Source organism: Aythya marila, assembly GCF_965140915.1.
Source record: "Aythya marila genome assembly, chromosome: 25".
NCBI classification, from domain to species: Eukaryota; Metazoa; Chordata; class Aves; order Anseriformes; family Anatidae; genus Aythya; species Aythya marila.
In genome coordinates this window covers 4,729,916-4,756,597 of record NC_139066.1, presented here as the reverse complement: position 1 = coordinate 4,756,597, position 26,682 = coordinate 4,729,916, and the positions used below count along the sequence as shown (strand labels likewise).

Below are 26,682 nucleotides of genomic sequence, written 5' to 3'. Positions count from 1 at the left end.
GGCGAGATGGTGGCAGGGCCTAGGCTGGGGGGGGGCTGTGGGGGCTTTGGGGGGCGGTGGGGGGGGTTATGGGGGCTGTGGGGGGCCATGGGGAGCTGTGAGGGCTGGGGGGGTGCTGGGGGGGCTCCAGGGGGGCTGTGGGGGGGCCTGTGAGGCCTGGGTGGGGGCCGTGGGGGGCCTGTGAGGGCTGTGGGGGGGCTGGGGGTTGCTGGGGGGGTCTGGGGGGGGCTGTTGGGGGCCTGTGGGGCCTCTGGGGGGGGCCTGTGAGGTCTATAGGGGACTGGGGGGGAGTTGTGGGGGGGCTGTGGGGGTCTATGGGGGGCTGTGGGGGCTCCAGGGGACTGGGGGGGGCACTGGGGGGCTGCGAGGCCTGTGGGGGGGCTGTGGGGGCCCTTGGGGGGGGGCTGTGGGGAGTCTGTGGGGTGCTGTGGGGTCTGTAGGGGACTGGGGGGGGCTGTGGGGTCTGTAGGGGACTGGGGGGGGCTGTGGGGTCTGTAGGGGACTGGGGGGGGGGCTTTGGGGTCTCGGCCCCGCCCCGCCGCGTTTTGCTGCGGGACCCCGGTGGCGGCAGCCCGCGTTCATCCGTGTTTATTGACGTTTTTCTCGTGTTTTTCCCCCAAAACCAACCCCAAACCCACCGCCCCCGGCTCCTCTCCTCGCGCCATCTGCCGCCCGGGACGGGGGCTCGGAGAGGGGCGGGGGGGGGGGCTCCGGGACCCCCCCCATTACCGGGACCCCCCCCCCCAAGTCCCGGAGACCCCCCCCCCCCCATTACCGGGACCCCCCCATCCCCAGGACTTCCAGTCCCGGAGACCCCCCCAACCCCGGGACCCCCCCCCACCGGAGACCCCCCCCCCAGTACCGGGACCCCCCCCACCACCGGGAGACCCCCCCCCGGTACCGGGAGCCCCCCCTCAGCACCGGAACGCCCCCCCCGACCACCGTAGCCCCCCCCCAGCCAGTTCAACGCCCCCCCCGCGGTGAGCACCGAGACACCGGCACTGAGCTCCGGCTCCCGGTACACCGGGGGGGGGTCAACCGGTACCGGGAGCCCCCCTCCCCACCTCCCCGGGATATTAACGGGGGCGAGCCCTGCCCGGTGCCCGGTGCCCGGTGCCCGGTGCCCGGTGCCCGGTGCCCGGTGCCCGGTGCCCGGTGCCCGGTGCCCGGTGCCCGGTGCCCGGTGCCCGGTGCCCGGTGCCCGGTGCCCGGTGCCCGGTGCCCGGTGCCCGGTGCCCGGTGCCCGGTGCCCGGTGCCCGGTGCCCGGTGCCCGGTGCCCCCCACGTGCTGCCCACGCCTCCTCACTGCGCATGCGCCGCGCTCTCCCCCCTCCCCCCTCCCTTCTCCTCTCCCCACACCGCGCAGGCTCTTTTCGGACCGTACCACCCCGCGGGGAGGAAAGGGGGGGGGAAGCGTTGATTTCTCCCCATCCCCACGCCGCGAGAGGGCTGTGTCGGCCTCACTCTGCTTCTCCCACTCGTGAAAAATCCGCGGAGGTTCCTAGATCCCGTCTCGGAGCCTCACGAAGCGGCGGGGAGGCGGAGGGGGGGGCGGCAGGGTGGTACGATCCGGTCGCTGTGGGCGCGGCGCGAGGCCCCGCCCCTCTCTTTCAGCCCGGCCGCCGCCATGAGGTGAGCGCCGCGCGGCACCGGGGGGGGCCCCCGCCGGGATGGGGCTCGGGGGGGGGCCCGGTACCATCCGTGGGGCTTCACCGGGACCTTAGGAGGGGAATGGGGAGGGTTTGGGGGGAGCGGAGCGCGGCTGGGCCCCGCGGGGGCGGCTGCGGCCTGCTCGTGGCTCGGGGGTGGGGGGGGCAAGATGGCGGCCGGGGCATGGGGAGGGGGAGAAATGGCGGCGGGGGGGGGTGTGGGGGTGAGGATGGGGGTGAGGGGTGCTGAGAGGGGTTTGGGGGGGACCTGAGGGGAGTCTGAGTGGACCTGAGGGGGCTCGAGGGGGTCGCTCAGGGTCTTGAGTGGGGGATTGGGGGGGACTCTCAGAGGGTTGAGGGGGTTCGGGGGTCCTGAGGGGGGGTTGGGAGGGGGCTGAGGGGGCCTGAAGGGGCTCGGGGGGACGTGATCGGGGCTAAGGGGGGTGAGGGAGGCTTGGGGGGATCTGAGGGGGGCTTAGGGGGGCCAGAGGGGGGGCTCAGGGGTCCCTTGGGGTGGGCTCATGGGGTTGAGGGGGCTCAGGGGGTTCCTCTGGCCGCTGAGGCATCCCCCCACCTGCCCACAGTATGCTCCGGCTGCAGAAGAGGCTGGCCTCCAGCGTCCTGCGCTGTGGCAAGAAGAAGGTCTGGCTGGATCCCAATGAGACCAATGAGATCGCTAACGCTAACTCACGTAAGGGGGCCTGGGGCACCTCCCTCGGGGGAAAGGGGGGCGTCGGGTGGGCCAGGTGGGGATTTGTGAGCTGCTCACTAGCAGGGGTGGTGGCCTGGGTACAATTCTGACATCTGGGCAGCTGCCGTGTGCTGTAGGGTGGAATTCCATCACTGGCAGGATTTGCAGAGCTCCCCCATCACGTTCACAGGAACGTGGTGCCCGGCAGGGCCTTGTGGCACGCTCAGTCCATGTTTTTCTCCGGGATGACAAACGAGGGAGAAATGGGATGGGGAGAGGGGAAAGAGCACCTCCACAGCCCCTTTGTGGTGCTGGAGTCCTGGCTGGCTTGTCCGTATCCCAGTTGATTGTGGTTTTTGTTAGTCCCTAAGATGCTGAACGCGTTTATTCCTTCCTCCCTCCAGGTCAGCAGATCAGGAAGCTGATCAAGGATGGGCTCATCATCCGCAAGCCCGTGACCGTTCACTCCCGTGCCCGCTGCAGGAAGAACACCTTGGCCCGCCGGAAGGGCAGGCACATGGGCATCGGTGAGTGCTGAGGGAAACGGTCGATTTTTGTGGTCCTTGGCACACCTACAGGCTTGTATTGAACAAAATTCTTTAAAGATCTTGCTGCAGAGTTCATTCTGTGTTAGCAGAGGGGGATTCAATGCCAGTGGGAGCGTTGTGCCCGCCTGGCAGCAGCCTGGTGGCGTTCTCACCTCGTTTCCTCCCCCCCCCAGGTAAGAGGAAGGGTACGGCCAACGCTCGGATGCCCGAGAAGGTGACCTGGATGAGGAGGATGCGGATCCTGAGGCGCCTGCTCCGCAGATACAGGGAGTCCAAGAAGATCGACCGCCACATGTGAGCCTTTTGGGGGCACATCCCCGGCCTTCCCTGTGCCCTCCCCGCTCCGGGCAGCTTTACAGGCAGCTCCTGGGCGTGGAGCTTGCTGATGGAAACAAATCTTCTGTAGAAAACCTGCTGGGAAGGGTGTGAGGCACCTGGAAGCCGCTGTGGTTGGACCCCTGGGCAGCCTCTCACGCTTCCTTCTGCTCCCGCAGGTACCACAGCCTGTACCTGAAGGTGAAGGGCAACGTGTTCAAGAACAAACGCATCCTGATGGAGCACATCCACAAGCTGAAGGCGGACAAAGCTCGCAAGAAGCTCCTGGCGTAAGTGCTGCTGAGCTGCTGAGCTCCCGCCTGCGAGCTGCGAGAGGGTTTTTTGTGGAAATAACCGCGGGCTGGTAAATTCAGGGCGCTCCTCCTGAATTGGTGGAGCTGTTGGGAGCCATGGGGAGGAATCAGAAGGGAGCAGGGTGATCCTGGCAGAGCTGTCTGCTCCCTGCCAACCCCACTTAGATAGGGAATGATGACAGGGCAAGCACGAGGTGATATTTTACCATAAATCCTGAGGCAGATGGGATTTAAAGAACAAAGCTGCTGTCTTTAACTTGTCCTCTAGTGAGGATGAGAGCCGTGAGGGCTTGGGGAAGGTCAGACCTCCTCAGGGAGCTGCCCTGCTCCTACCAGCACTAAAGAGGGGACAGGGCCAGCGCTGACGGCCTCCTGGGGGCTCTTTGGGGTTTTCCACCTTCAGCATTTTCCTTCCTCGCAGCGACCAGGCCGAGGCTCGCAGGTCCAAGACCAAGGAGGCTCGGAAGCGCCGCGAGGAGCGCCTGCAGGCCAAGAAGGAGGAGATCATCAAAACCCTCTCCAAGGAGGAGGAGACCAAGAAGTGAGCGCCGCCTGGGCTGTGTACGTAGAGCTTTGCAGCCCCCGGGGTCGAATAAAACACCTAAAACACCGCTTCCACAGCTGCTGTGCCTCGGCTGGCTCCCTGGGGGGCGTCCAGAGCTGGGGGGGGGGCTGGGAAGGGCTGGGGGTGAACTGGGAAGGGCTAGGGGTGAAGGGGGGTGCAGTACCCCCATCTCCCTGACCCAGTTGGGGCTCCCAGCACAGGCTGGGAGTGCTCGGGGGCACCAAAAGGGGCCCTGATGGACCCGCCCCCCCCAAAACGTGACGCTGTCCCCCCCAGAGTCGTGGGGGGGGCACAGAGCAGCTGGAGGTGGGGGCAGGGAGCCCTCAGCCTCCATTTAATGGCCCCAAATGCAGCTCCTGGGGGTGTGGGAGGGGGGAGGCAGCAAGCTGGGGGGGACACTGGGGGGGGGGCACAGCCCTGGTGCACCACCCAAGCCCCCCCCCTTTTCTGTTCCCCCCCCTCATGGTCACGAACTGGTCACGAGAGCCCTGAGCTCATGCTGGTGCTGGGCCAACCCCGTGGGGGGGGGGGCTGAGGGGAGGGGATATGCAAATCCAAGCTTGCTCATTGGCTGTTATCCACACGGGGGGGGCAGGGCTTGGACCCCCCCCAGGCGATACACGTGGGGGGGCAGCACCCGTGGGACCCCCCCCCCAATCTGCAGTCAGCCCCCACAGTAAGGCCCCACTGCCCTCATTGACACCCGGGGGGTTCTCAATGCTGCTGCCCCCTCCCTTTCATGCCCCCCCGCCCCAAAATACACCAAATTTGGCCCCAAATGGCCTCCCCCAGTACTTAATCCCCCCCAAAAAAAGGGCCCTGAGCCCCCCCCAGCACACCTCACCCCTCCAGAGCAGCCCTAAGGGGGTCGGGACCTTTGTCGAGAGCCCCCAGCACCCCCACCCCGCAGCCCCCAGCCCCGTTTATTCCAATTTCCCCCCCCCCGCCCCCCATTTCTCCCTAGAGAGGCGCTCCCCCCGGTAAGGCGAGGCTTGGAAAATGGTGTTTATTGGTACTTTATATAAATACAAACACCGGGGAGAGTCCATGGAGACACAACCGCCTGCAGGACGCTGCGCGCCGCCCCCCCTTCCCCCCCCCCGCCCGAAAAACACCACCAAAGGGAACGGAGGAGGCTTTGGGTTCAGGATTTGGGCCTTTTTTCCCCAAAAAAAACCTGCTACGAGGCAGCCACAGCCCGCTCTCGGCTCCTCCTGGCTCAGCACCCCCCCACCCAAAAAATAAAAAATTAAACCAGAGCAGGGAGCGCTGTGGGGGGGAGGGGGGTGCGGAAGGTGCTTTGGGTAAAATTTGGAGGATTTGGGTAAATGGCAGCGACTTCGAGCAGCCGGGGAGGGAGCTGACAGCTGCCCCCCCCCCCCGCAGGCTCCATTAAACACACACCGGGGGGGGGGGAAAGGCCGGGTTATAGGGGGCTGGTGGCCCTCAGCGACCTTCGGAGCAGCCTCAGAGCAAGCCCCCGGCCCTAAAGGAGCCCTGGGGACCCCAAAAGCTGCTCCCCACAGCGGGACTCCAGCAGGAGGGGGGGGGAGCCCCCGATTTAAGACGTGCTCCTGGCTACGCTTTCCCCAAACCCTGCCCCCGGTACCCCCCCCGGCCGACCTCCCCCTTTGAAGCACCGGGGTCAATTCCGCCTGAAACACCCCAAAAGCGGCTGCTGTGGGCACCCCCTGGGCTGGCAGATGGAAAAACCTCTTTTTCACCTCCTTTTCACCTCCTTTCACTCCTTTCATCCTTCACTTACCTGCAGAAGATGCCGAAGGGAGAAAAACGCCCGGCCCTGGGTGCCCACGACCCCGGGCACGGCCCCGCTGCGTTACGGGGTCCTTGGCTCCTGGCCGGGGCAGGGAGCAGCAGCCCCGAATTCCCTACTTCACTTTTTGTAGGGGGGGAAAAGGGGGGAAAGGAGAGGCAGAGCGGGGGACTTACGGTCACCGGAACGGGCTCTAACTCGTCCCCCTACATCGAGGGGGATTTCTCACCCCTGGGGTAAAACCTGAAATGCAAAACAAACGCAGCCAGCCTCTGGGTAAAACAGCCCGAGGAGCTGAGGAGCGCAGCTGGTTTTGGGTGGAAAAACCTTAAAAACCTTCCCAAAGGGTCGCTTCAGGCTCCCAGCGGTGGGGAAAAAAAAAAAAAAAAAAAAAAAAAAAAGCTCGGATTGTTTCTGTGACTTTCGTTTGGTGAATCTCAGAAGGGCTGAATTACAGAGCGGGAGGGGAAGGAAAAAAAAAAAAAAGAGCAGGGTGTGGGAAGGGTAAAACAAAACAAAAAAAGACCAAAACTGAGCCTGACGTTACAGACTTGGAGCTACATCACAACCACCTAGGGAGGCGCTGAGCCGGGTGCTGCCGAGCACGGAGGGGGCGAACCTTCGACGTGAGCGTGCCCGGCCGGGAAGGGGAAGCAGAGGAGCACGAGGGAGCTGCGCTGGCTCGTCCCCTCGCTGAAAAACGGACACGGAACTCGTTGGGGTTTTCTTTTCCTGTTTTTTTTTGTTTTGTTTTCCTTCCCCCTCCTGGCCAGCGGATGCAGGGTTCAAGCACGATCCGTCCTCTCCCTCTCCCCGTTTCCGAGGGCTGCAGTCACCGCTCCAACCTCCTCCTCCTCCGTAGCAAACAAAGTCCGTTGGGCTTCGCCAAAGCCTCCTCTCCACAGCGCTTTTGTCCGAGCATGCCCAGCAGGAATGGTTCCGAGTTCTCCCAAAGCCACCTACAGAAAAAAAAAAAGCCGAGGGCTCCAGCTCCGGGAGGGCGCGGAGAGTTCAGCGGTTCGCTGGAGCAGGTGGGGGGGGTGCGGATGGATGCGGATGGGTGGCTACAGGGTGGGGGGGCCTGGCGCTGCGGCCCCGCTCACTGGCCCCTTGCGAATGACTCTGGGATCGCTTTCCTCGAGGGTTCTGGTGTCCACCGTGACTCTGGGGGTGTCATTAAATACTCAGTCCGCGAGGCCGGCCGCCGCCGCCGTCATAGGATGATGCAGCATCTGCAGAAGCGCTGCCTGCTGCCCCCCACCGACGGGGGGGGGGTCACGGGCGCGAAGTAGGCATGGACTTTGATGTTGGGGAGGTGGGTCTGCAACGACAAGCACAGCACAGCCCGCGGGGTAAAAACGGGATTTTTATATTAAAAAAAAAAACCAAAAACTCCTTCGGTTCAATGCTGTGATTTTTCCACAAACCGCGGATTGGCAAATTCTGGTAGCAGAAAACAGCTGCGGGGAGTGGGAACTGCTGGCACCCCTTCCTCTGCATTAATCCCGCACTGAATTCGGGGAACAGAACAGCTCTGCTCCGACCTCGTGCTCTGCAAACCAGCCCGGACTCCTATCCCTCTCTAATGGGTGGGGAAACTGAGGCACGGGGCTCAGGGTGCCTCAGACGGCCCCACGGCTACTGACAGAGCTGCTCCGGCTCCTCGCCCACCCAAACGTCCCCATAGCAATTACCAAAAAAAAATCAAAAACAAACCAAAAAAAGACACAGCAATTACATTTCTCCCTGACCAGCCAGCATCCAGCCCCACACAAGCTTCCGAGCACAGGAGCACGATTAATTCTATTAATTTGGTAGGCGATTGACCTCAATATTTTCAGACCAAGCACCAGACCACGAGGAACCTACAGCCTCAGCCCCTCCAGACAAAGCGACCAAGTCACAGCCCTGGCCGTGCTTTTATTAACGACTATTACTAGTATTAATTTTTACCCTGAGTCTCTTGATCCCCGCCCGCGTGATCTGCTGGCAGTCGTACAGTTCTATCCTCTCCAGGCTGTGGCAGCTTTTCAGGTGCTCCAGGGAGGCGTCGGTGATCAGGGGGCAGTTGTCCAGCTCGATCACCTCCAGGCGGTCGTGCGCGCAGGCGCCGTTTCCCAGGTGGCGGATCCCGTCGTCCGTGATCAGCTCGCAGTGGGACAAGCTCTGCACCCAAACGGAGGCGGTCAGCGGCCCCTGCCACCAGCAGCCACCAGCAAAACGCCCTGCCTGGGGGGTTTTGGGACAAGGGACAACCTGGGCCAGGGTTTGTAGGTGCAACACCCGCGGGTTTGCCCCACGGGTGCTCTCCGTGTGCTGGAGGCACCCCTGGGGACCCAGGGGGGGGAAGGTGAGGAGAAAGGATCTCAGGACAGTAAATGCTCACTGCAAGGGAACAGAAAAATGCCTCTGCTGTTGAAGAAGCCCCCTCTGTAAAACCTATGGCCCCCCACATCACAGGCAGGACCCTGGCGCTGGGTGTAAGCAGCAGCAGGAACGCAGCATCACCAATGCTTGGTGCTTTTTTGGGCTGCACGCTGCAGCTTCTGGAGGAGGAAGAGGGCTTGGAAGAGGGCTTGGTCTAGGAGAGGGCACCAGCCTGCTGCTTTTCACAGGGGCACAGGTTATTGTGGGCCCAGCTCCGTGTTCCAGGGGCTGCAGGCTCCTCTCCCACACGGTTACCGACAGCCTGCCTCGTGGACAGATTCTGCTAAGCGTGTTGAGGAAAACCAGAGGCTGCTGTCAGGAGAATTCAGTGTCCTCCAGCTCATTTTCAGGCAGCTGTGGGTGCCTGGCACACGATTCATGCTAGCAGTAGGGGAGGGACAATAGGTTCTCCGGGGTCAAGTTTCTAGCTGAATTCTTCCAAGACTTCGCAACACATCAGTGAAGTCAGAGAGACAAATAAATCCCCGCAGGCAGGGCTCGAAATCCCTTTGTCTGTGGGAAGAAAATACTCAACGTCTCACTTATAACACTCACCAGAACCTGAAGCCGCGGACAGTGTATGGAGAGCTGGATGAGCGTACTGTCTGTTATCTGGAAAAGAGAAAAGCTTTTCAGGTCGGACGCTTGGCACAAGGACTTTTTACCCCTCTACCAAAGACCAACTGCAAATTTCTGCCTAATCTGTGACCATGTTCGACACAGGCATCGTCCTGAGTGCCTCAGGACCCATCTCCTGCGTGACCAGGCTCCAGAGGTACGCATTTCTCTGCTCCCTTACTCAACTCGTGTCCTTCAAGGACTGCCAGGGCACTGGCGCTGCTGCTGTTCTGAGCCTCCTGGAGCAGCTCTTGTGAAGCAGGCGGGCAGAAACACGACGACTCCTAAACATTTGTCTCTGAAGTACAAGGAGGTGTTCAAAGCCCTTCCACCAGCTCCGTGCACTGAGCTGTTCGTTATTTCTTCGGGAAGAAAGCGCCTCGGCACAACGGGTTTCTCATTTAAGGCCTTCAGAGGGAACTTGCTGCGCTGCCTTTATTCGGTGCAGCCCAAGGACACAGCCCAATTTTTCTTCTTCCTTTTTGGGTTAACTTTGAATGGTTTCCTGTCTGGACTACTGTCGTTTCCTCCTACGACCTCCTGAATTTCTGCCCCGTAAACGCCAGGAAGCACCGAGCGCTGGGGTCGCTTTGTTCTCATCGCAGGAAGCAAAACCCAGGGACCTCAGTCAGCTCCAAATCCGTCCTTAAGGCTGGAAATTTTTCCTGGGGTCCTGAGTAACTTCAAGGATTTTTCCCTGTCAAGGTAACCAGCTTATGGCACATCCCTACAGGACAGCACAGCCCTGGAACTAAGGAGGACATCTGCAGGATTGGGATGTCCACAGACAACAACATCCAGCTCGTTACACTGCACCCCACAGTCTTTGAGGAAGGCTAAGACTAGAACGGGCACCCTGGTTTTATTTCAAGTTGTTTCCATGTCCCGTGTACAAAATTCACCGCTGTTCCAACAATCTGCTGTTTTTCTCCATGAAAATAAAAACAACCGACCCAATTTCCTTTATTCCTAGCAGTATTATATGGCACAAAGCTTCCCTACATGCAAAGGTTTTATTCTGGGACTTTATCTTGTATCGGTGTGTGAGTTATGACCTTTGACACATGACCTCCTAGACACATCTCACTGCTATTAAAGATCTATTTTATTACCCTTACAGTAGCATTTATTGCTATGAAATACAAACAAAGGATTACACTACAAAGTCAACGCTTTCTTGTCCAAAGATATCTGATCTTTTTCCTCAGGATCCTAAATCAAGCTCCCATTTGGAGCCAACTTGCTGCTTTTTCACCATCTTTCCAAACCACTGTGATTGTGCTAAAAAACAAACAAACAAACAAAAAAAAAACAAGTAACTGCCAGAGGTGGCACCTCCTACCTGGACGCACTCTTCTAGGTCCATTTTTTCAAGCTCGTGGCAGTTCTGGGAACAAGCAGAGGACCAAACACAAAAGTCAGTGTGAAGTTTTGACAGCAAACACAAAGACGTCTACAAGACAGACAGCCCTTTTTAGCAACAAAGGTTTTTCTCTGTGAAACAATGGGATGGAAAAGAAATTCTGCTGTTTCTTTATGAACACCACCAAACAGTAAGGGAATCTAGCAATTTCACTCATTTAAACACACTGAGATTTTTTTTTTTTTTAATTATAGAAAGTAAAGGGGTTTAAATGCAGGGTCAGTTGTACAGAACACAGATTAATCTAGAACAAACATTCAATTTTGTTGCTCCCAAGTATTTAACATTTCACTTAGTTCAGATGCGAGTCCTCTGAGGTGTGTGGGCCAGGACAATGCTTAAGATACCAGAAATTATGTACAACCTGGCTTCCATCCACACTTCAAGAGGAAAAGCATTACAACACTCGAGAGACAAGGGTGCTGTTCGTTCATATCCATCACGAAAAGAAAGCAAAGATACTTGAGGGAGAGTGGAAACGAGCACTTACCCTAGCTAGAGTAGTAAAGCCCACATCTGTTAGCTGAGAACACCTTGCAACTTCTAATATTCTGCACAGAAAGAATTGATAATAACCATGGTGGAGTCGTTTTGCTTTTCAGAGTTTCATTAAAAGCTTCCAGCAACCCAGAAAAGCCTACCCCCGTTTAGGCTGTGCTCTCTGAGGATGATCTGCACAGAGCAGCCACCCTCTTCACCTGAGCGTAGGTCACAGGAGAAGAAAAGGAGAAGTCAGGCCAAAGGGGAACTCCAAGGCTCGCTCAGTCCGTGCCTGCTACGAGGCAGGGCAGGTCTGGTCTGACAAACGTTGGACTAAGGAGCTCAAAAAAGCCCCCAGTGCTCTGGTTTCTACCCCAAACGCAGAGCTCATCATGAGAAGTGTGCAATACAAGTCAGGAGGCACCACAACCCAGCAGAGGGACACGAAAATAAAATATTTAACGCCTCGACAGAAGAGCTTCAGGTCTTCTCTGCTGTGCCAGCAGACAGGCTTTCTTACTGCAGCTCTGCAGGGGTTTGCTTCACAGCACTAACATTTATCTGCCTTTAGAGAAAGGCAAACCAATTTTCCCCAATCCATGTGGAACTCCGGCTGAACACACACAGAAATGGCCTGAACCGAAGCCACGTTTTGCCATCCCCTTTCCCAACCAGTTTCCATGTACTCGCACCCTGCGCTTTACACCTCGATTCTTTCAAGGAGCTTATTGTGGGAAATAGATGCTCCCCCCCCCGTGTATTTTATGCTAATTACTAGAGGCCACCCAGCTCTTACAGATGCCAGATTAAAACCATCTCTTCTTCCTGCACCTGGCCATTTTCTGAATTATAGCAAATTGTTCCTGGAAAAACTTGTCCTGATTAAAAAAATATATCCTTAAGTAAAAAGCAAGCTGGATGCTGGAAGCCCACCCTTTTGAGTGAAAGCACAAATTCCGTCTGCTATAAAATCACTGTGAAAATCCTGCCAGCATCACACGTTACGAGGAAACAATATTGTCTAAATGCATTTTCAGTTCTCAGTACTGAAGTAACCTAACCTCAGCTGTTTTCCACAAAAAGCAGAAGGAAATACACAATGGTTTGGAGTGAGACTGCTGCAAGCGAGTGCCCTGGCAGCACAGACAGCCGTGGCACGGAGCTCTCCTCCCAGCCTTTTGTCCCCTTGTGTTTGTTCCTAAACTTGAGGGATTTTTTGGGGGGTACACCCACGGTCACCTCGCAGCACAGCAGTAACAAAGCAGCTCCAGCACGGCGTGACCGTGTCCCCAGGACCCTCTGCTCACACGCAGGGGTCACCAAAGCTCAGGGACCCGCCGAGAGCTTACCTCAGCCTGGGGCAGTTCTGTCCCAGGGCGTTCAGGATGGCGTCGGTGATGTTACAGCAGCCCGAGGCACACAGGGATTGCAGCTTGTGGCACCCTCTGCATATCGTGATGAGCCCGTCGTCTGTGATTTGCTACGAGAGAGACAAGGACAGCATCACAGGCCGTGACACAGGAGGGGGAAGAGCAACGTGCTGCGCGTTTTCCTCTCAGATTTCCAACCAGGAACTTAACCGAGGCCAAATTCTGCTTCTTTCAACCCACAAATGCGTTTTGGGACCACCATGTGAGAGCTAAGAGCCCACCTCGCGGCCCAGACCCTGCCAAACTCACACCACAGCAACTCCAGCAGCCCGGCTGGGTCCCCAGACACCAAGGGTCCCTCTCATCCCGTGTGCTCTGCTCACGGGGCCGGGGCTGCAGCGTAGGGCCCAGCCCCACAGCCCCCAGGGGCCTTGCCCACCTCCCTGGGAGAGAGCCGGGACTTCCCATCCCCACTGAATCAGACCCACTGCGGGATATTACACCCAAAGAACCCGCTTCGGTTTCATTTGGGGCATAAATACGCATTTTTGGCACTGCAGAGCAACTGGTCCTGAGCAGGGAAATCGCCCCTCTTGGTTCAGTGTGGGGAGAGCTGGGAGGAAGCTGGCAGGAAGGCCACGCAGGCATTCCAGCCCCGTGGAAAGAATTTCTCCAGCTAGTCCTGCAAGGGAGTTCAGAAGCCCCGCGGGCAGGGCAAGGAGACAAAGCTGAGGAGCTGAATGCAGTGACACTGTTTCGGGGCCTTATTCAACATCGCCGAGCACTCCCAGAAAGCTGGTTTTCATCAACTGTTTTTTTTAAGAGTCTCGTAAATTTACAACTGCCCTGGCTGCAGAGATGATGTTTCTGGGATCGAGCGCGTTCTGCGTGGTTCTGCTTGGGGATGGCCTCAAAACACAGGCGGGAAGTCACGGGGCAGGTTACTTACTAAGCACGTCTGAAGGTTTAAAGTCACCAGTTCAGGACAATGTGCGCCGATATATTTGAGAGCTTCATCCTCAAGCTGGAAAAAAAAAAAAAATCAGAGGCTGAAACAACCTGTTAAATACTTGAAACAGTCTTCAAAAGGAAGCTTTGAGAACAATAAAACGTCTGTGGTTGGGACAGCTGTGGGGGAGGAGGGCGATGCAGTCTCAAAATGCGCAGCAGCAGGCGCGTGCCATTTTGTACATCCCAGGAACAGAGTTCAAAGACCCACAACACCAAGTTACTGATTTAGAGAAGGGCTGATCCGATCAAACGTGTGATTAACAGAGCAAGTCGTGAAGTCAGAAAGTCTTTACGGGAATTAAGGCGACGCTTCACTAGCGAGGGCCCACGAGGACCTGCTTTCATACTGCAACAGCAGGGCTCTCAAAAAAGATGAAGTATTATTTCAACATGAGGAGCACAAACACATCCACGTTGCTTTCTGATGATAAAAAAAAAAAAAAGCTTGCTATTCTTAAATCTATAAGAACAGATGGCAAATAATTGATAACAAGGATGTACTACCATCAATATTACTCATGACTCTATAAATTACTAGAAACTCAAGCTGTTTCCATGACCTGAATCCTCAAAATAGGCTGAGATTGTTATTATCTTTAATCAAGCCATTTTGACAGCTGCGTATACCCACTTCACATGTTAAAAAAAAACACAACAGCAATAAACATTTAACAAAAATTGCCCACTATTGCCCTTACGGCTGGGCTTGCTCAGGCACCCAAGGGTATCACTTCCATTTTGTACACACAATGTGTTGTTGCTCTGCCCATCACCCAACCCTTTTAGGACTTTGTGTCCTTGCAGAAAAGAAATGTGCTTTTTTGTCTGATAAAAACATATAGCTGTTTGTCTATAGGCAGCAGACGAAAATGGCACTTAGTGACTCATTCCTAAGGAATGCCCGCCCCCCAAAAATAAATCCAAACCAAACAAGCGCTGATGGTGTCTGGGGACGAGCACCCAGCAGATGAGAGCGACCAGCTGCCAGGTCCACCTTGGGGCTCCTCAGCTCTCGGCAGCCTCTGGGCCACAGCTTTCAGCCCCTGCAGGGTCAGCTTTCCTCCTTTCCTCTCCTTTTTCAAAAGCAAGATTCGGAGATGCAGCTTTGCTCTTTTCTAGCCTGATCTGTCTGCGTTAAAAAGACTGCACCCCAACTAAGAAATGAGGATTGGTCCCCACGTTCTTTGTGAAAGGGCTTTGCAAGCTCTTGCTCACTGAGAGACTAATGCCCAAGGCTGATGTTCCCTGTGCCCCAGCTCACAATGAATACAGCTCCTTAGTAAAGATGTAGTGCGAATGTTTCTCTGTATTACACTTTCCAGTGATTCACCAGACAAGGAACTGAAGTATGATTAAAGGAAATTAAGTCTAAATATCAAAAAGGGAGCAAACCAGCTTTCAGCTGTGAGAGCTGGCATGCCATTTACGTATCCCAAAGAAAAGCAGCACAGGCTCTGCAGCCTCTTCAAAACGTACTGCTGTGGCTCAGGAGCTACACGAGGGAATAGCATTATGCTCCTGGCTGGCTGCAGAAGTATTTCCAAGGAGTCCCAAACACGGGGATTTCTCTGACCAGCTGGAAGGTCCAAATGACCCAGCAAGGCAATTCTATCACCACTGGAAATGAAAGCCCTGTCGCGCTTTCTAAAATTTTCTGAGCCTTCAAAACCAGATGGGTCTAGCCACGGATAATAAACTTATCTTTTCTTTAGAAAAAAAAAAATAAAAGTTTGCTCAGTGTGCTCCCGATGGGGGGGAAGAAGAATGGTTCTACAGCTAGATAGGCAATTAGTTCGCTGTCCCACTGCTCACGCTGAGCTCCGGCTATTAAAGAATTTCCCAAAAAAAAAAAAAAAAGCAGTTAACCTCCACCAGACAGACAGTGAATAATTGCAGCAATGCAACATTTCTGGGAAGAGAAAACCCCACAGTGCTTCATCCCCAAACACTTGGTTGCAGCAGCCATGAACCAGCTGCTGTGGCTCGCTGGAGCACCGCGGAGCCGTACCTGCGTGCAGCCCTTCAGGAACAGGGCTTTGAGCCCCCCGCAGCCTCGCACCAGGGCCTGGATGCCATCCTTCGTCACTTGGTCGCACCAGGAGATATTCAGCTGTTCCAGCAGCGGGCACCCCTCGCTTGGGAGGCGAAAGGAAAAGCGTGTGGCAGCTTTTTTGCTTTACAAGGACATCCCGCTTCGAGGCAGAACTAGGAATTCCCCAGTTTTGGGACCCACAGGAGCACTGGTGAACACCCACACCCCACGGGGAACACTTCCTCGTCAAACACCTCCAGGTGTGAGCAGCTTTCCAGAGGCACTGTCAGGAGCTCTAGAGCAGGGCATCAGGAGGGCAAAACAAGGCCAGCGTACCCCCTTCTGGGCACCTCCCCGTCCTACACACACAGTTTATGCACTTTCTGGACCCAAACACAACCAAACTGCCCACAGCCAGAGCCAAAAATCGGGCTGCTCTCCATGCTGCCTCTGACTTTCCAGATCTAACTCTGCGTTTACAAATAGCTGCCAGCAGGAGTAACACTCAGTGCAATTGGCAATCAAGAAATATAGATGCTATCTGGTATTTAAGATAGCTGCAGCAGAAATTTGACCATTTGAAATTAGAGACAGGGATGAAGACCCTCAAGGGAAGAAAAAACAAGCTCAAAGTACTTTAACACAGCCACAAAAATAACAAAACCATTCATTTTTTTTTTTTAAATCCATGTTTTTCTGTTGGTACCTAGGTGAACCCTCATTTTTTTCCCCCGTGATACAGCTTTCCTTTTATTTTATTCTGCTGGGATACCACTTGAAATTTTTATTATTTTTTCTAAAGCTCGGCCTCCATCGTTACCTTCAGTGGTTTTTTTTGCCTCCTTTCCTCTGTCCCAATATCTTCCCACCAATGTCTGTCTTTCCCTTCCTTTTCTAGATTACTTGGCAATTCCATTTAGCAGATTTAAGCAGTTACAAGTCTCCTAAGCAGTTTGAAAAGACAAATAGTCACATGCTGGTGTTCACCTTCTGGCTACGTAAACACTACGTATGCAGTGGTACACTTACAGTGCAGAAGCTGGCTGTTAGCAAACCAACATTTAAAAAAGACAAACTAAGCCTTTTTTTTTTTCTCCCTACACCCCCAATCCCTCCTCCAAGACTTCAATTCAATGTAATGCTTCTGCTGCAAATAATCGCCAGGATGGATACAAACAAGTTTAAGGGCAGCTTTTATTGCATCCTCCTCCCCTGTCTCTGCAAACCAGGAGGCACAACGTGAACACTGAGCTCTGCTGGGGGATGCCTGAACTCTAAACACGGTTAAACCTCAGCCTACTTCAGTCTCCTCCAAGGCACACAAGGAACACGGGGCTGCAGCGGGTCACACTACCTGGAATCAACGGGCAAAAGTCAACGTTGTCAACTCCTACCTCAGTGCTTTCAGGGACATGTTGGTTATGGAAGTGCAGGAAGCCAAATCAAGGTGCCTGAGCTTAGAGCAGAACTTACTGAGGCTGGTACACGTACTGGAAGAGAACACATGAGAGACTCTGACATGACAGGCATATTCAAAGCCGTATGCATTTCATACGACACCCATTATATTACCTGCTGCATGCACAAGCCTGGCCTTCCCTTCAAAAAGGAAGCTGAGAATATATCCCCCTTTCCCCCCAGAAAAGGGGGATAACAGTGGAAACAGAAGAGATCATTACTCACGCGTCTGTGATCTTGGTACAGCCATTCAGGTTCAATACTTCAATATTTCTGCAGTTCTGTGCAAATGTCCTTTATTGAATGAAAGGCAAAACACTGTACTTGTCAGGCAATACATTTCCAGGCGTTCTACTGCATTTAACACATCAGATAAAATTTTAGAAAATGGTCTCAGGCAAAATAAACAAGAAGTAACCTCACGGTGCCCTGTATCTTGCCCTGGGATTTCACCGAATGGAAATAAATTCATAGATTTCCCAGCCCAAAGGCAAAAGTTTGTGATTTAGCAGCAATTACTGCTTAGCCTGTAGCAGCAGCTGGTATTATTTTAATGAAAACAACCAGCGAGCGAAGTTAAGGAACGATAAAGGTTGCTTCTGTGTTACTGCTCTCAGTGTTTTAAGTCAGGCACAGGCTAAAGATCTCAGTTCCAAAGCGTTTGTGCCTATCAGCCCTCTGTGGCTGGAGAGGCTGAATCACTCTCTACTTTACTTTTAAGAGCAGAAGCGAGCTGTGCCTTTACCTTAATGCGTTGTCTCCCACTCCTAGGCAGCCACGCAGGCTCAGCTTCCTCAAGAACCCCCCGCATCTCTTGGAAATGTTCTCCACTACTCGGCCCTGTTGGAGACAGAAGGAGCTACGTGAAAATCCAGAAGAACCCCAAGTGACTTCAGCATTCAAAAAGCTGAATTCAAACTTCTAACAACAACAGTTTGTTATTCTAGGTCAGACATTGCCACGGAAACAAAAAGTGCCACGGTGATAATCTAAGGCAGGGAGAGGGGAAATTATTCAGCTTCTGAAGATGGAGAGAAAAGGCACCTACGGCTGGAGGAGGCGAGTTCAGGCTGGCAGCTGAGGATTTCCTCCAGCCCAGAGCCCTGGATGTTGATGCAGACTACCCAAGCAGATGGAAAGCAGTACTGCGAATGGATACACCTCAATTTCTATTCAAAATGGAGCTGAGACACAGCTAGCCCACCAGTTTTCCCCTTGCAGAAAAGGGATCCAAACGTTTGTGTTCAACGGATCCGGAGAATGGATTTTCCCCCCCAACATTTGCAATTGGTGGAAGGCTGCCAAGACCCTAGGACAAGTTAGCATTTAGCCAGGTATTTCTGATTGAACAAAAGCCACTGAGAGCATCAGTAGCAGCGTCCAGGAATTGCACCACCTTCCCCTCCACTTTATTCCACGGTTGCTTATCACACACCAGGAACCCCTCTCAGTTCGTCAAGGCAGCATTTAAGCCCCCTGTAGGGCCAAGGATGTTTTCCTACTACCTTTTTCCAACCAAAACAACTAAGAATCAAGCAGCAGGCTGGGCACCACGTAATACCACGACCGAAGGAGGGTCACCAGCCCCACCAGAGCTCTGGGGGGGCTCCTGCCAACACCACAGGCCCTGGGGGGCAGTGGGAACAGCCGAAAGCCTGACCTGCATGGAAGGGCTGGAGGGTTCCCGAGCAGCAGGCGTACCTTTGTGATTCCTCTGGCCAGCCTACGAAGTCACACGCTTGAACGAGAAGATTTGAATAAGTCCCATTATAAATGCAATTTACGTCAGCTGCTGGATTTGCATTGCTTTAAAGCAAGGAACATTTAGGACATCGGGAGGCCTGGCGGGTGCTCGGAGGTTAGGTGCAACACACCACGGCACCTCCCTTTGAAAGGGGAGGCTGGGGCTCGTGGAAGAACACACATTTGATGTGGAAACCATGCAAAAAGCAGTCATGAAGAGCAGGTGGGGCTGTGCCCGCAGCACTCTGCTCTCCCTCCTACACAGACCGAGTGGATCAGCTCCAGCCACGCTTCCTGCTAGACCGGGCACCTCTGGCTGTGCTGCACCTCCGTGCAAGGTATTGGCACACCTCCGGCACGTCCAGGGCACGGTAGGAGATCAGTGCCTGTTATCAGATCAGTATCTGTTATCAACACCACCAGCATCACACCGTGTGCTTCCTGCGAGGAGTCCCAGCCCGGCCAGACTTCAGGCAGGCAGAAGTCACCCAGCGTCACGGGGTGGTGACTTTATCTGGGCGTCTTGCTTAGATGGCAGGAAGGTTTTAACTCCCTCCTCCACAAAAACTGAGCGTTTCCCTCCAGTTCCCTCAAGGTGTGCGTCTTCAGTCATCGCCTGCTTCACGTCTACAGTACGTGGAACGATGCGCTCTATCTCCCGCCTCCAAAACAGTTCAAAGAGCAAATGAATATTGTGAGAAACCAAATATTCTGGTAAGAAACAAGCTTCTCGTAACTTTGTTTTGTTCTCTCTTATCCTGATAAATGAAATTTCAGCTTTTAGATGACAGCAGCATCCCTTCCTGTCGGCGCTAACTAGACCGCATCCGACAGATTTAGAAAGGCTGCCACGAAGCACTGCCAAAGCCGCATCTTTTAGGAACAACTCTGCCTCTGGTGCCCCTGAATCCTCCACATTTACACCGCATTTCTCTACATTTAAAAACAGATGGGAAAAGAGAGATGTTGCGGGCCACGTTTCAAGAGACATTCAGAGTCTTAATAGTCCAGGTCAGTGCTGTGATAGGATTTTTGTTTTTTGAGTCAAAGGAAAAGCAGCCTGAGTTCTGCTCTGAATTAGTAATTTTCCTCAATACACCTATTTACTTATTCCTGCTTTTAGAACACATGCATGTAAAACCTCTCCATTACTATCTTTAAGTCTTGATACAGATATGTAATTCTGTCCATTTTCAAAAGCTGAATGGATTGCCAAGACTTTAAAGACTCCCTGAAGCTAAGAAGAACTGAAATTAATGATTTCTATCTCCAGGGAAGGTAGAAGGGGTTACGCTGGGAGTATTAATCCATCCTAGGCTGTAATTACATTTTAACAAGAAAAAACGGGTTTGTATGTCGCTTAATTATACCTCAATATCCCTCTGGAAATCAAACAGGTCAATTCGCTGCCAGTTACTGCCATCCAGGGCCAGAACATTCCATGCCTTTATCGGGGGAAAAAATGTAAACGTGTTGTTAATATGTAAAAAAAAAACAAACACCAGCGGGGACCTAGTCACAGTTCGTTCCATTCAGAAACAACATTTTGTCTCGGGGGAAAACCCAACAAGTGATTAGGGCCGATAAGGAAGGATCCCATCAGAGGTGGGGGAGGCTGGCACCCTGCACACCTTCCCCTACCTCCAGCAGGAAAAGGTGCTCAAGGCCCTCACTGATCAGTGCTACGTCCCCCAGACAAATTCAGAGCCTTGTAAGCTGCCCAGGTGAAGCATCCAGCTCCCGAGAGCCATGCACCACTGCTGCAGTACCTCTGACTTAGAGTGGGTTTTGGTTTGTTAAGCAGGCAGGGGTGGACAAATCAATCAATAAATAATAATTTAAAAAACCCTCTCATATTGCTATATTGCTTATGATACAAATGAGAACCGGGAATTGAAACTTTTTTTTTTTTGTGCCTTAATAAATCAAGGTTTTCAACAGAGTTGAAAACAGCTGTCAATACTGTACGTGAAGTTTTAATTGCATCATCAAAGCAAACAGCTGAGTCTCGTAACAGCCCTGAGTCCATCGTTGTGAAAGAGTGAAGAGTGTGCACATGCAGGCATGTTCCTGTATGACACCTATGACAAGCACTAAGCCACATCTCCAGCACAACATATAACTAGTTCTTGTGCAAGTCACGCAGGGACTTAGAGCAGCTCACAGAACTGAGTGGTGATGGACTTTCTGCGTTTGCAACCTCATTACAGGTGCTTGTTTTAACGCCTGGTTATTGGCGAGAGGAAGCTCCAGTGGAGGAGGAACCCACCAGCAGGTGCGAGCTGTAACCCTGCGTGTTTTTATGTCTAATGGAGGGATCTCTGCATACAAAAACAGGCTGTCAGTGCAGGAGCAGTGACCTTCAGCTGGAAGAGCTTTCATCGGAAGATCTGCGTTATTCTGAGAACATGGGACCGTAACCACACTGCTTGGACATCATGGGACTTTTAAAAATGCAATTAAAAATGTTTAAGCATGTTGCATTTTGTATTCTTGTATGATCTTAGTGACGAGCCAGTTATGGTTCGGGTTTGACCTGAACCAGGTTCTGTCAGGATGAAGCACCTGAACACATCTGACAGCTTTAGGTGGCTGGGCCTGCAGGTGGAGTTTTCCCAAGCAAATTATCCAAGCTGGGTCTCGCTACCTGAATCCCACAGAACTACGAGATACTTAAGGAAAAAAACAGTGTAAACAAGACACTCCTTTTTCCTTCTACACTTGTATCAGCTAAATCCAAGTAGGAAAGTAAATGCTCGTTGACTGTGCAAGTATCCTTGTGAATCAAAATTTCTTTGCTTTCAACAAAAAACCAAGGAAGTTTTAGACTCATCCACACATCACAGCTGAAGCTCAGTGTAGGCCTCCTGTACAAAGCCCGGGTTGTTGGAAGAGCTCTGTCCCTTTCAGTCTGCTCAGGGCCTTGGGTGCCGTTAAAATGTGTTCCAGCTTTGATTTCAGCGGCCATCAGAAATTTCTGGCATCCCCCTTTAGTACGGGACACTAAATAACAATAGTTGAAACATCCTGTGCACAAAGCTCCCCTGTACAAATCCCCCAGGTCTCAAATGCCAGGGAGGGCTGGAGGCGAGAGCCGTGACAGTCCCACAAACCACGAACAACCACCAGCAAGGAGGAAGGTTCTTACCCTGGAGACCTGAGCACAGCGACACAGAGTGACCACATCCAGGAAGGAGAAAATTCTGCAACAGAAAGAAAGACACCTTTTGGTTATCCACATCTACAACAAAGGGAACGTGAAAAAAAAAAAAAAAAAAAAAAAGGAAAAACAATGGGGAAAAAAAAAGGGCTGGAGACAGCAAAACTTCTTTGCAAATCAGTCGAAAGCTGAACGGTGAAAAGAAGTGCAAACCTAGCAGTTAACGAATGAAAGCAGAGACACTGATGTACTGGGAGCGCTGACCTTACACCCCGCAGCGTTCAGTGAACAGGATGAGCAGGCACTGAAGCAGATGGGTGCAGGTATTGTACAGCTTAACACCAGTTGGGTCAGGATAGGGCTGAATAAAGTCACTTTTGGCTGTGCTGGCTCCTCCCTGACATCAGAGTAGTGTTGGCGTGCTCCGTGCTCCACCAGCCCTCTTTGCTACGCATGCTCCTCTGCTGGGCACACCCCGAGCTCTGGCCACCACCCCAAATTGTTGGCCTGCTCACTTGGGAGTTCAGCAGTGAGACTTGGCAGTGCCAGAGCAGGGTAAGACATCGATGCATTTATCTCAGGCACCTCCGTCTGAAGGCACAAAGTACCGTGCCCATTTAAAGCTCCCAGATCTGTATCAATCACGTATCTTTATCAATATGTCTTTATCAATGGCATTGTTTTATGGTGTACCGTTATTCGGTCGCATGTCAAAAACAGAAAAGGCCAAGTGGTGAGTGGAAAGCTAGCAAAGCTTCATTCTCTGTGACAGCAGTTATAAAGCCATAGGATGCAATGTTTTTGGAAGGAAAATCACAGAATTATAGAATCATTAAGGCTGGAAAAGATCTCCACACACCTCCCCACAAGGTGGTGGGCTTGGGAGGGTGAACAAAAGCTCTCCCATGTCCTCAGGAGAGCTGCCTGTGCTGGAAGAGCCTCTCTGGAAGAGATGCTGCCAGCAGCGAGATCTTTGAGACCCAAACGCCCTGCACTAACGCTTACTGAAACTCTCCTGCTGAAGAGGAAAGCCGCACGAGGTGCTCATCTACCCAGATATTCACAAAGAAGGCATCTGAATAAACAGCACAGGGGCTGATAAAGCTGGGGGGAGAGCGCTGGGAACAACAAACACGGTGTGCACACAGACAAACTGCACTTTGTCCCAGAGATAAAGGAGGAGGATCACCTCGGCTCCTGCTACGGACCTGGGAGGCAGCACGCACGTTAACATGCCGTGCACATCCACAGCCACAAAGTAGATTTCCAAATTTGAGGAGAGGACAGAAGCCAGACTGAGGTGACGTTGTAGGGTGCAACCATGCGATTTCCGACCTAGCAGGTACCCACAGAGCACTTCAGATACATCCGCAGATCCCCGCTCACTTCTCACTGCCTAGGAACAAGCCTTCCCTTGAAATAAACGTTATTTATGTCTGCATGTATGCAAGAGCTGAGGATTTATTTAGCACAATATGAATGAACAACAATACAAGGAAAGCCTGGGGAAGTGAGAGAAGCTGGGGAAAATTCCTACTTTTACCCTGGATTCCCAGCACAGGAGCACAGAAACCACCTCCATGGGAACAGTGGCTAAGTCAATAACTAGGTACACTTCTACATTTTCATTAAAATCGCTTTCTCCGTGGAAATCCCAGGCTATTAATAACCCCCTCATCCCTCTGTCAGGGCCAAATTCTTTTCTGTTTCCTGCTCCTCCCTTCCCAGCCTGCCCACACAGCAGAGGGGATGCCAGCACTGAACGCTTGCCCCTCACCTCCCAAGCTCACATTTCGGAGCTTTGCCAGGAGCTGCCCTGCAGCTGGGGGGCTCCTGGGACACGCAGCCCCCCCCTCCTGCTCGCTGCGAGGCCAAACTCTGCGAGGGGAAGGAGAAATTCTGCTGCTCCGGGTGCTGGGGTGCCAGCCTGCACAGCACCTCGGCAGGAAACCCACGGACCCCAAGAGGATTTGGGGACTTCTGCTCTGAAAAGCCTACGAGCATTTCTCATTTCTGCACTGCTCTGGCGTTCGCTGGGGAATATTAGCCAGTGACTCAGCAGAATGTGCTGCAAAAAAATCACTCTTCCAGCAGCAGGGCCACGCTGGCTCCAGCCACAGCCCTTGCACAAACTGCTGGGAGCAGCAGGAGCACGGCTCAAGTCCCGCAGGCACAACGGCCTCAAGTTCTATAAAACAGCCCCAAGGACGGGCTGCTGTTTCTCCGAGGAGCTGCTGGGGAACCTCAAACCACCCCAAACCCCACCACCAAGCTGCCTGCCCTAGTAGTGACCGAGCGTCTGCCTTCACCCAACACAAGTACAGCACGGGACATCAACGTTGGGTTTCTTTTCAGCAATCTGCACAGGGTAAAGCAAAGTAACCTACACGGTCACTTGAAATAACTACAAGCAAGCCTGATGACAAGGCAGCATCCTGGGCTGACAGGAAATCTGGATAAAAATCGTCATCTCCAGACACAGCAGTAGCAGGGCACCAGAAAGCAGCCGCCCAGCCCCTTGGGACTGTTCCAAGACACCAGATCCCTAACAAATATCTGCTGCTTTGCTCAGATTCCGCTTCTCCGGTGAAAGAAAGCAGAAAAGAAGTCAGCAGCAGCAGGTTGAAGAGCGCTGCCTGAGTAATGTCTTCCTGGCCCTGCCTTCGCCGGGCAGCTGGGCGATCGCAGCTCCGCCGACCGCTCTCCTCCTGCACTCGCCTTTCTGCTCATCAGGGCCAATGATAAGAAAATAACCTCACCGGTCACTTCGTCATCAAGCAGGGGCCAACAATGAAGGCAGGCCGAGCCCTCCCCAGCGGAGTTCAGCAGGCCTGGCACCGCGTCAGATTGAAGCCTCCTGCTGCAAAGCGGCTCGCTGCGGGCGGTGGCGAGGCAGCGGGGCCAAGCAGGCTTTGGAACACGTTGCCTTGCCCGAGCAGCCCGGCAGCAGACAATTTAGCTAAAACACACTGCGGCTGGAGCCTTTTTTCAGGTTTCAGCCTCTTAATCCACTGCGGATTTTCTAGGGCTGCTCCTCACTTTCCCCCTGCCGCTCTAATTAGATCAGGGCCAAGACTGATGAGGTGCCTGGCAGCTGCAGGATCTGGGGTGAGCCAGCCCAGACCTTCACCTTCCAAAACCACCACCACCAGTGGCCCACTGCTCAAGCTGAATTTCTCTCCTTTCCCGTTTTAGCGGAGGGGGCACAACGGGTGTCCCCATGGCCTCTCTGCCACCAGAGCTCCAAGCAATGACACCAGGCGGAGGGCAGGACGTGGAGCTGGAGCAAGAGCTGCTTATGCCACAGGAGACCTGGCCCGGCCTGCCTGCCACCCAGAGGGGACACAGACAGCTCCCAAGACCACCTAACCCCACAGGCACAGCGGTTCAGCAGCCCCACACCATGCTGAGAGCAGCGGGCACCAGCGGCACCTCAAGGCCTGGGCCTGGGCGGCAGCGGAGGGGACACACACGTAGGACAGGCCATGGTGGATGGAAACCAGGGGAAGGGACCCAGCCAGAGCCACCTAGAGAGGAGCTGGCAGCACCGAAGTAACCGAGACAACCAGCAGAATTCTGCTTTTTCCTGGTCTGGCTCATTTTTAAGAGCATCAAGCTCACGTGCAAGCCCCTGGAAGCCCAGCGGGCAGGAGCAGACAAGGCTGAGGCAGGACTAGGCTCGGGGCCATCGGCTGGGCTCTGGGCCCAGGTGCTGCGGGACAGCTTTGTTTAAGAGTGCTCCTCAGCCAAAACCATCACTGTGTGGCAGCAACACGGCGGGCAGGACACCACAAATGGTTCCTGAAGTCGGCCTCGCAGGCGCTTCACACATCCACCCTGTCCCCCAGTCAAGAGCGCTCCGGGAGCCGCACACTTCTCTGTCGTGGGGTGTGACGACTGCTGTCCACCTCTCGCATATCCTCCTACTCTTTATTTTGCTCGAGTACAGCTTTCCACTTTGCAACCACATGCATGAGGCATCAATGCCATCTGCAGAAGGAACACGCCAGCGAACAAGCCTTCACGCAGCAGCGCTGCTTAAACACACGAGTCTTTGTCTCGTAGACAGCGACGCTCATTTACAGGAGATTCCTGCAGATAAAGGCATCCAAGTTTCTCTTTCAAAGGCCGCACTGTCGATCCCCACTAATTAATTTTCACAGTATGCTAACAGTGAATTCCAACTCTCAAAACTATTACTTATCAACTTTAACATTTATAAACTCCACCTCCTGATTTTCCCCAGGTTCCGCACGATCCCGACCGCTTGCTCTTCCTACAGCATGTGGGGACGATCAGTGATAGCAAGACGAGACCCCAAAGTGTTCCCACGCTGCAGAAATGCATGCAGTGCTGAGAACCCAGCCACAGGTTTGTACTGACCAAGCTCCCATATGGTACAGGAGCCTCCCTTGCTCACCACAAATCCTCCTCCAGCCACCCAGCGACGTTCCCCAACGCCACGAGCCGCTGCCTGAGTGCTCCCTGGTCACTCTGAGTGAGCTGCCAGGAGCTCACCCACGCTCCAGCAAGGTCCTGTCCCGGGGGAGCCCAGTGCCCGCAGACCGCTGTCCCCCGAGGTCCATGCACATCCTCAGTTAAACTCAACCCCCACAACCTTGTGGTTTTGCTTTTGGGTGAGTAATACTGGCATAGAAGGAGTTGAATCCAACTAGAGATGCTGCTACAGAAAATACAGGAGACGGTGTGGCCAAAAGAGAAAGTCAATTTTTGCTTTATTCACTTTATTTCACGAGTGAGCTAGGAGCCGCTTCTTGTGCCAGAGCTCTTCTCCCCAGGCTTTTATCACCATTAAACGCTGACAGGGCTGCGCAGTTTCTTGCAGCTCGAGAATTTTGTTCGTGTTAATAATTCAAGCCACCACCTACAATTTGTCACCGTTTACAGTCTCGCAGCTCAGCTCGAAGCACTGATGAGCAAGACTTCGCTTCGAGACGCCGAACGGAGGGCTGAGCCAGCCACGCATCACCCCTCGTGCTGCTCCCGTGCCGGGAAGGCAAGCTGCAAATGGCATGCAGGGGTGTGTGCGAGTGAAAAGCAGCACAGGGAGCAGGCAGAGCTGCACGCCAGCATCCTCCGAGCC

General features: G+C 53.8%; 2 protein-coding genes across 6 annotated transcripts in view; one reads left to right on the top strand and one right to left on the bottom strand.

Moving 5' to 3' along the window:
* Window positions 1–1,611: 1,611 nt before the first annotated feature.
* On the top strand, window positions 1,612–4,137 carry RPL19 (ribosomal protein L19). Its single transcript, XM_082778853.1, has 6 exons — window positions 1,612–1,632; window positions 2,234–2,340; window positions 2,745–2,867; window positions 3,062–3,182; window positions 3,383–3,493; window positions 3,939–4,137. The coding sequence occupies exons 1-6, from the start codon at window positions 1,628–1,630 to the stop codon at window positions 4,060–4,062; spliced, it is 591 nt and encodes a 196-aa protein (XP_082634979.1). The 5' UTR covers window positions 1,612–1,627; the 3' UTR covers window positions 4,063–4,137.
* Window positions 4,138–6,229: 2,092 nt separating this feature from the next.
* FBXL20 (F-box and leucine rich repeat protein 20) overlaps window positions 6,230–26,682 on the bottom strand; it is a 32,731-nt gene continuing 12,278 nt past the window's right edge. For 2 of the 5 annotated variants that reach the window (XM_082779192.1, XM_082779195.1), the window contains exons 3-15: window positions 21,567–21,621; window positions 19,789–19,863; window positions 17,421–17,515; window positions 16,901–16,969; window positions 16,612–16,707; window positions 15,194–15,320; window positions 13,124–13,198; window positions 12,154–12,284; window positions 10,815–10,875; window positions 10,244–10,288; window positions 8,839–8,895; window positions 7,810–8,022; window positions 6,230–7,177 (exon numbers count right to left, since the gene is read on the bottom strand). In XM_082779192.1, the coding sequence (XP_082635318.1) occupies window positions 7,070–7,177; window positions 7,810–8,022; window positions 8,839–8,895; window positions 10,244–10,288; window positions 10,815–10,875; window positions 12,154–12,284; window positions 13,124–13,198; window positions 15,194–15,320; window positions 16,612–16,707; window positions 16,901–16,969; window positions 17,421–17,515; window positions 19,789–19,863; window positions 21,567–21,621 (1,207 nt within the window). In that variant the 3' untranslated portion in view covers window positions 6,230–7,069. The remainder of the gene's footprint in view (window positions 7,178–7,809; window positions 8,023–8,838; window positions 8,896–10,243; window positions 10,289–10,814; window positions 10,876–12,153; window positions 12,285–13,123; window positions 13,199–15,193; window positions 15,321–16,611; window positions 16,708–16,900; window positions 16,970–17,420; window positions 17,516–19,788; window positions 19,864–21,566; window positions 21,622–26,682) is intronic. The other 3 variants (XM_082779193.1, XM_082779194.1, XM_082779196.1) reach the window with 2 other exon arrangements.

What these genes read in the sequence shown, in the direction of transcription:
- RPL19 (XM_082778853.1), top strand. An exon ending in GGGCAGGCACATGGGCATCG is followed by an intron (nt 2,868 to 3,061) that starts GTGAGTGCTGAG and finishes TCCCCCCCCCAG; the next exon opens with GTAAGAGGAAGGGTACGGCC. An exon ending in AAGAAGATCGACCGCCACAT is followed by an intron (nt 3,183 to 3,382) that starts GTGAGCCTTTTG and finishes CTGCTCCCGCAG; the next exon opens with GTACCACAGCCTGTACCTGA.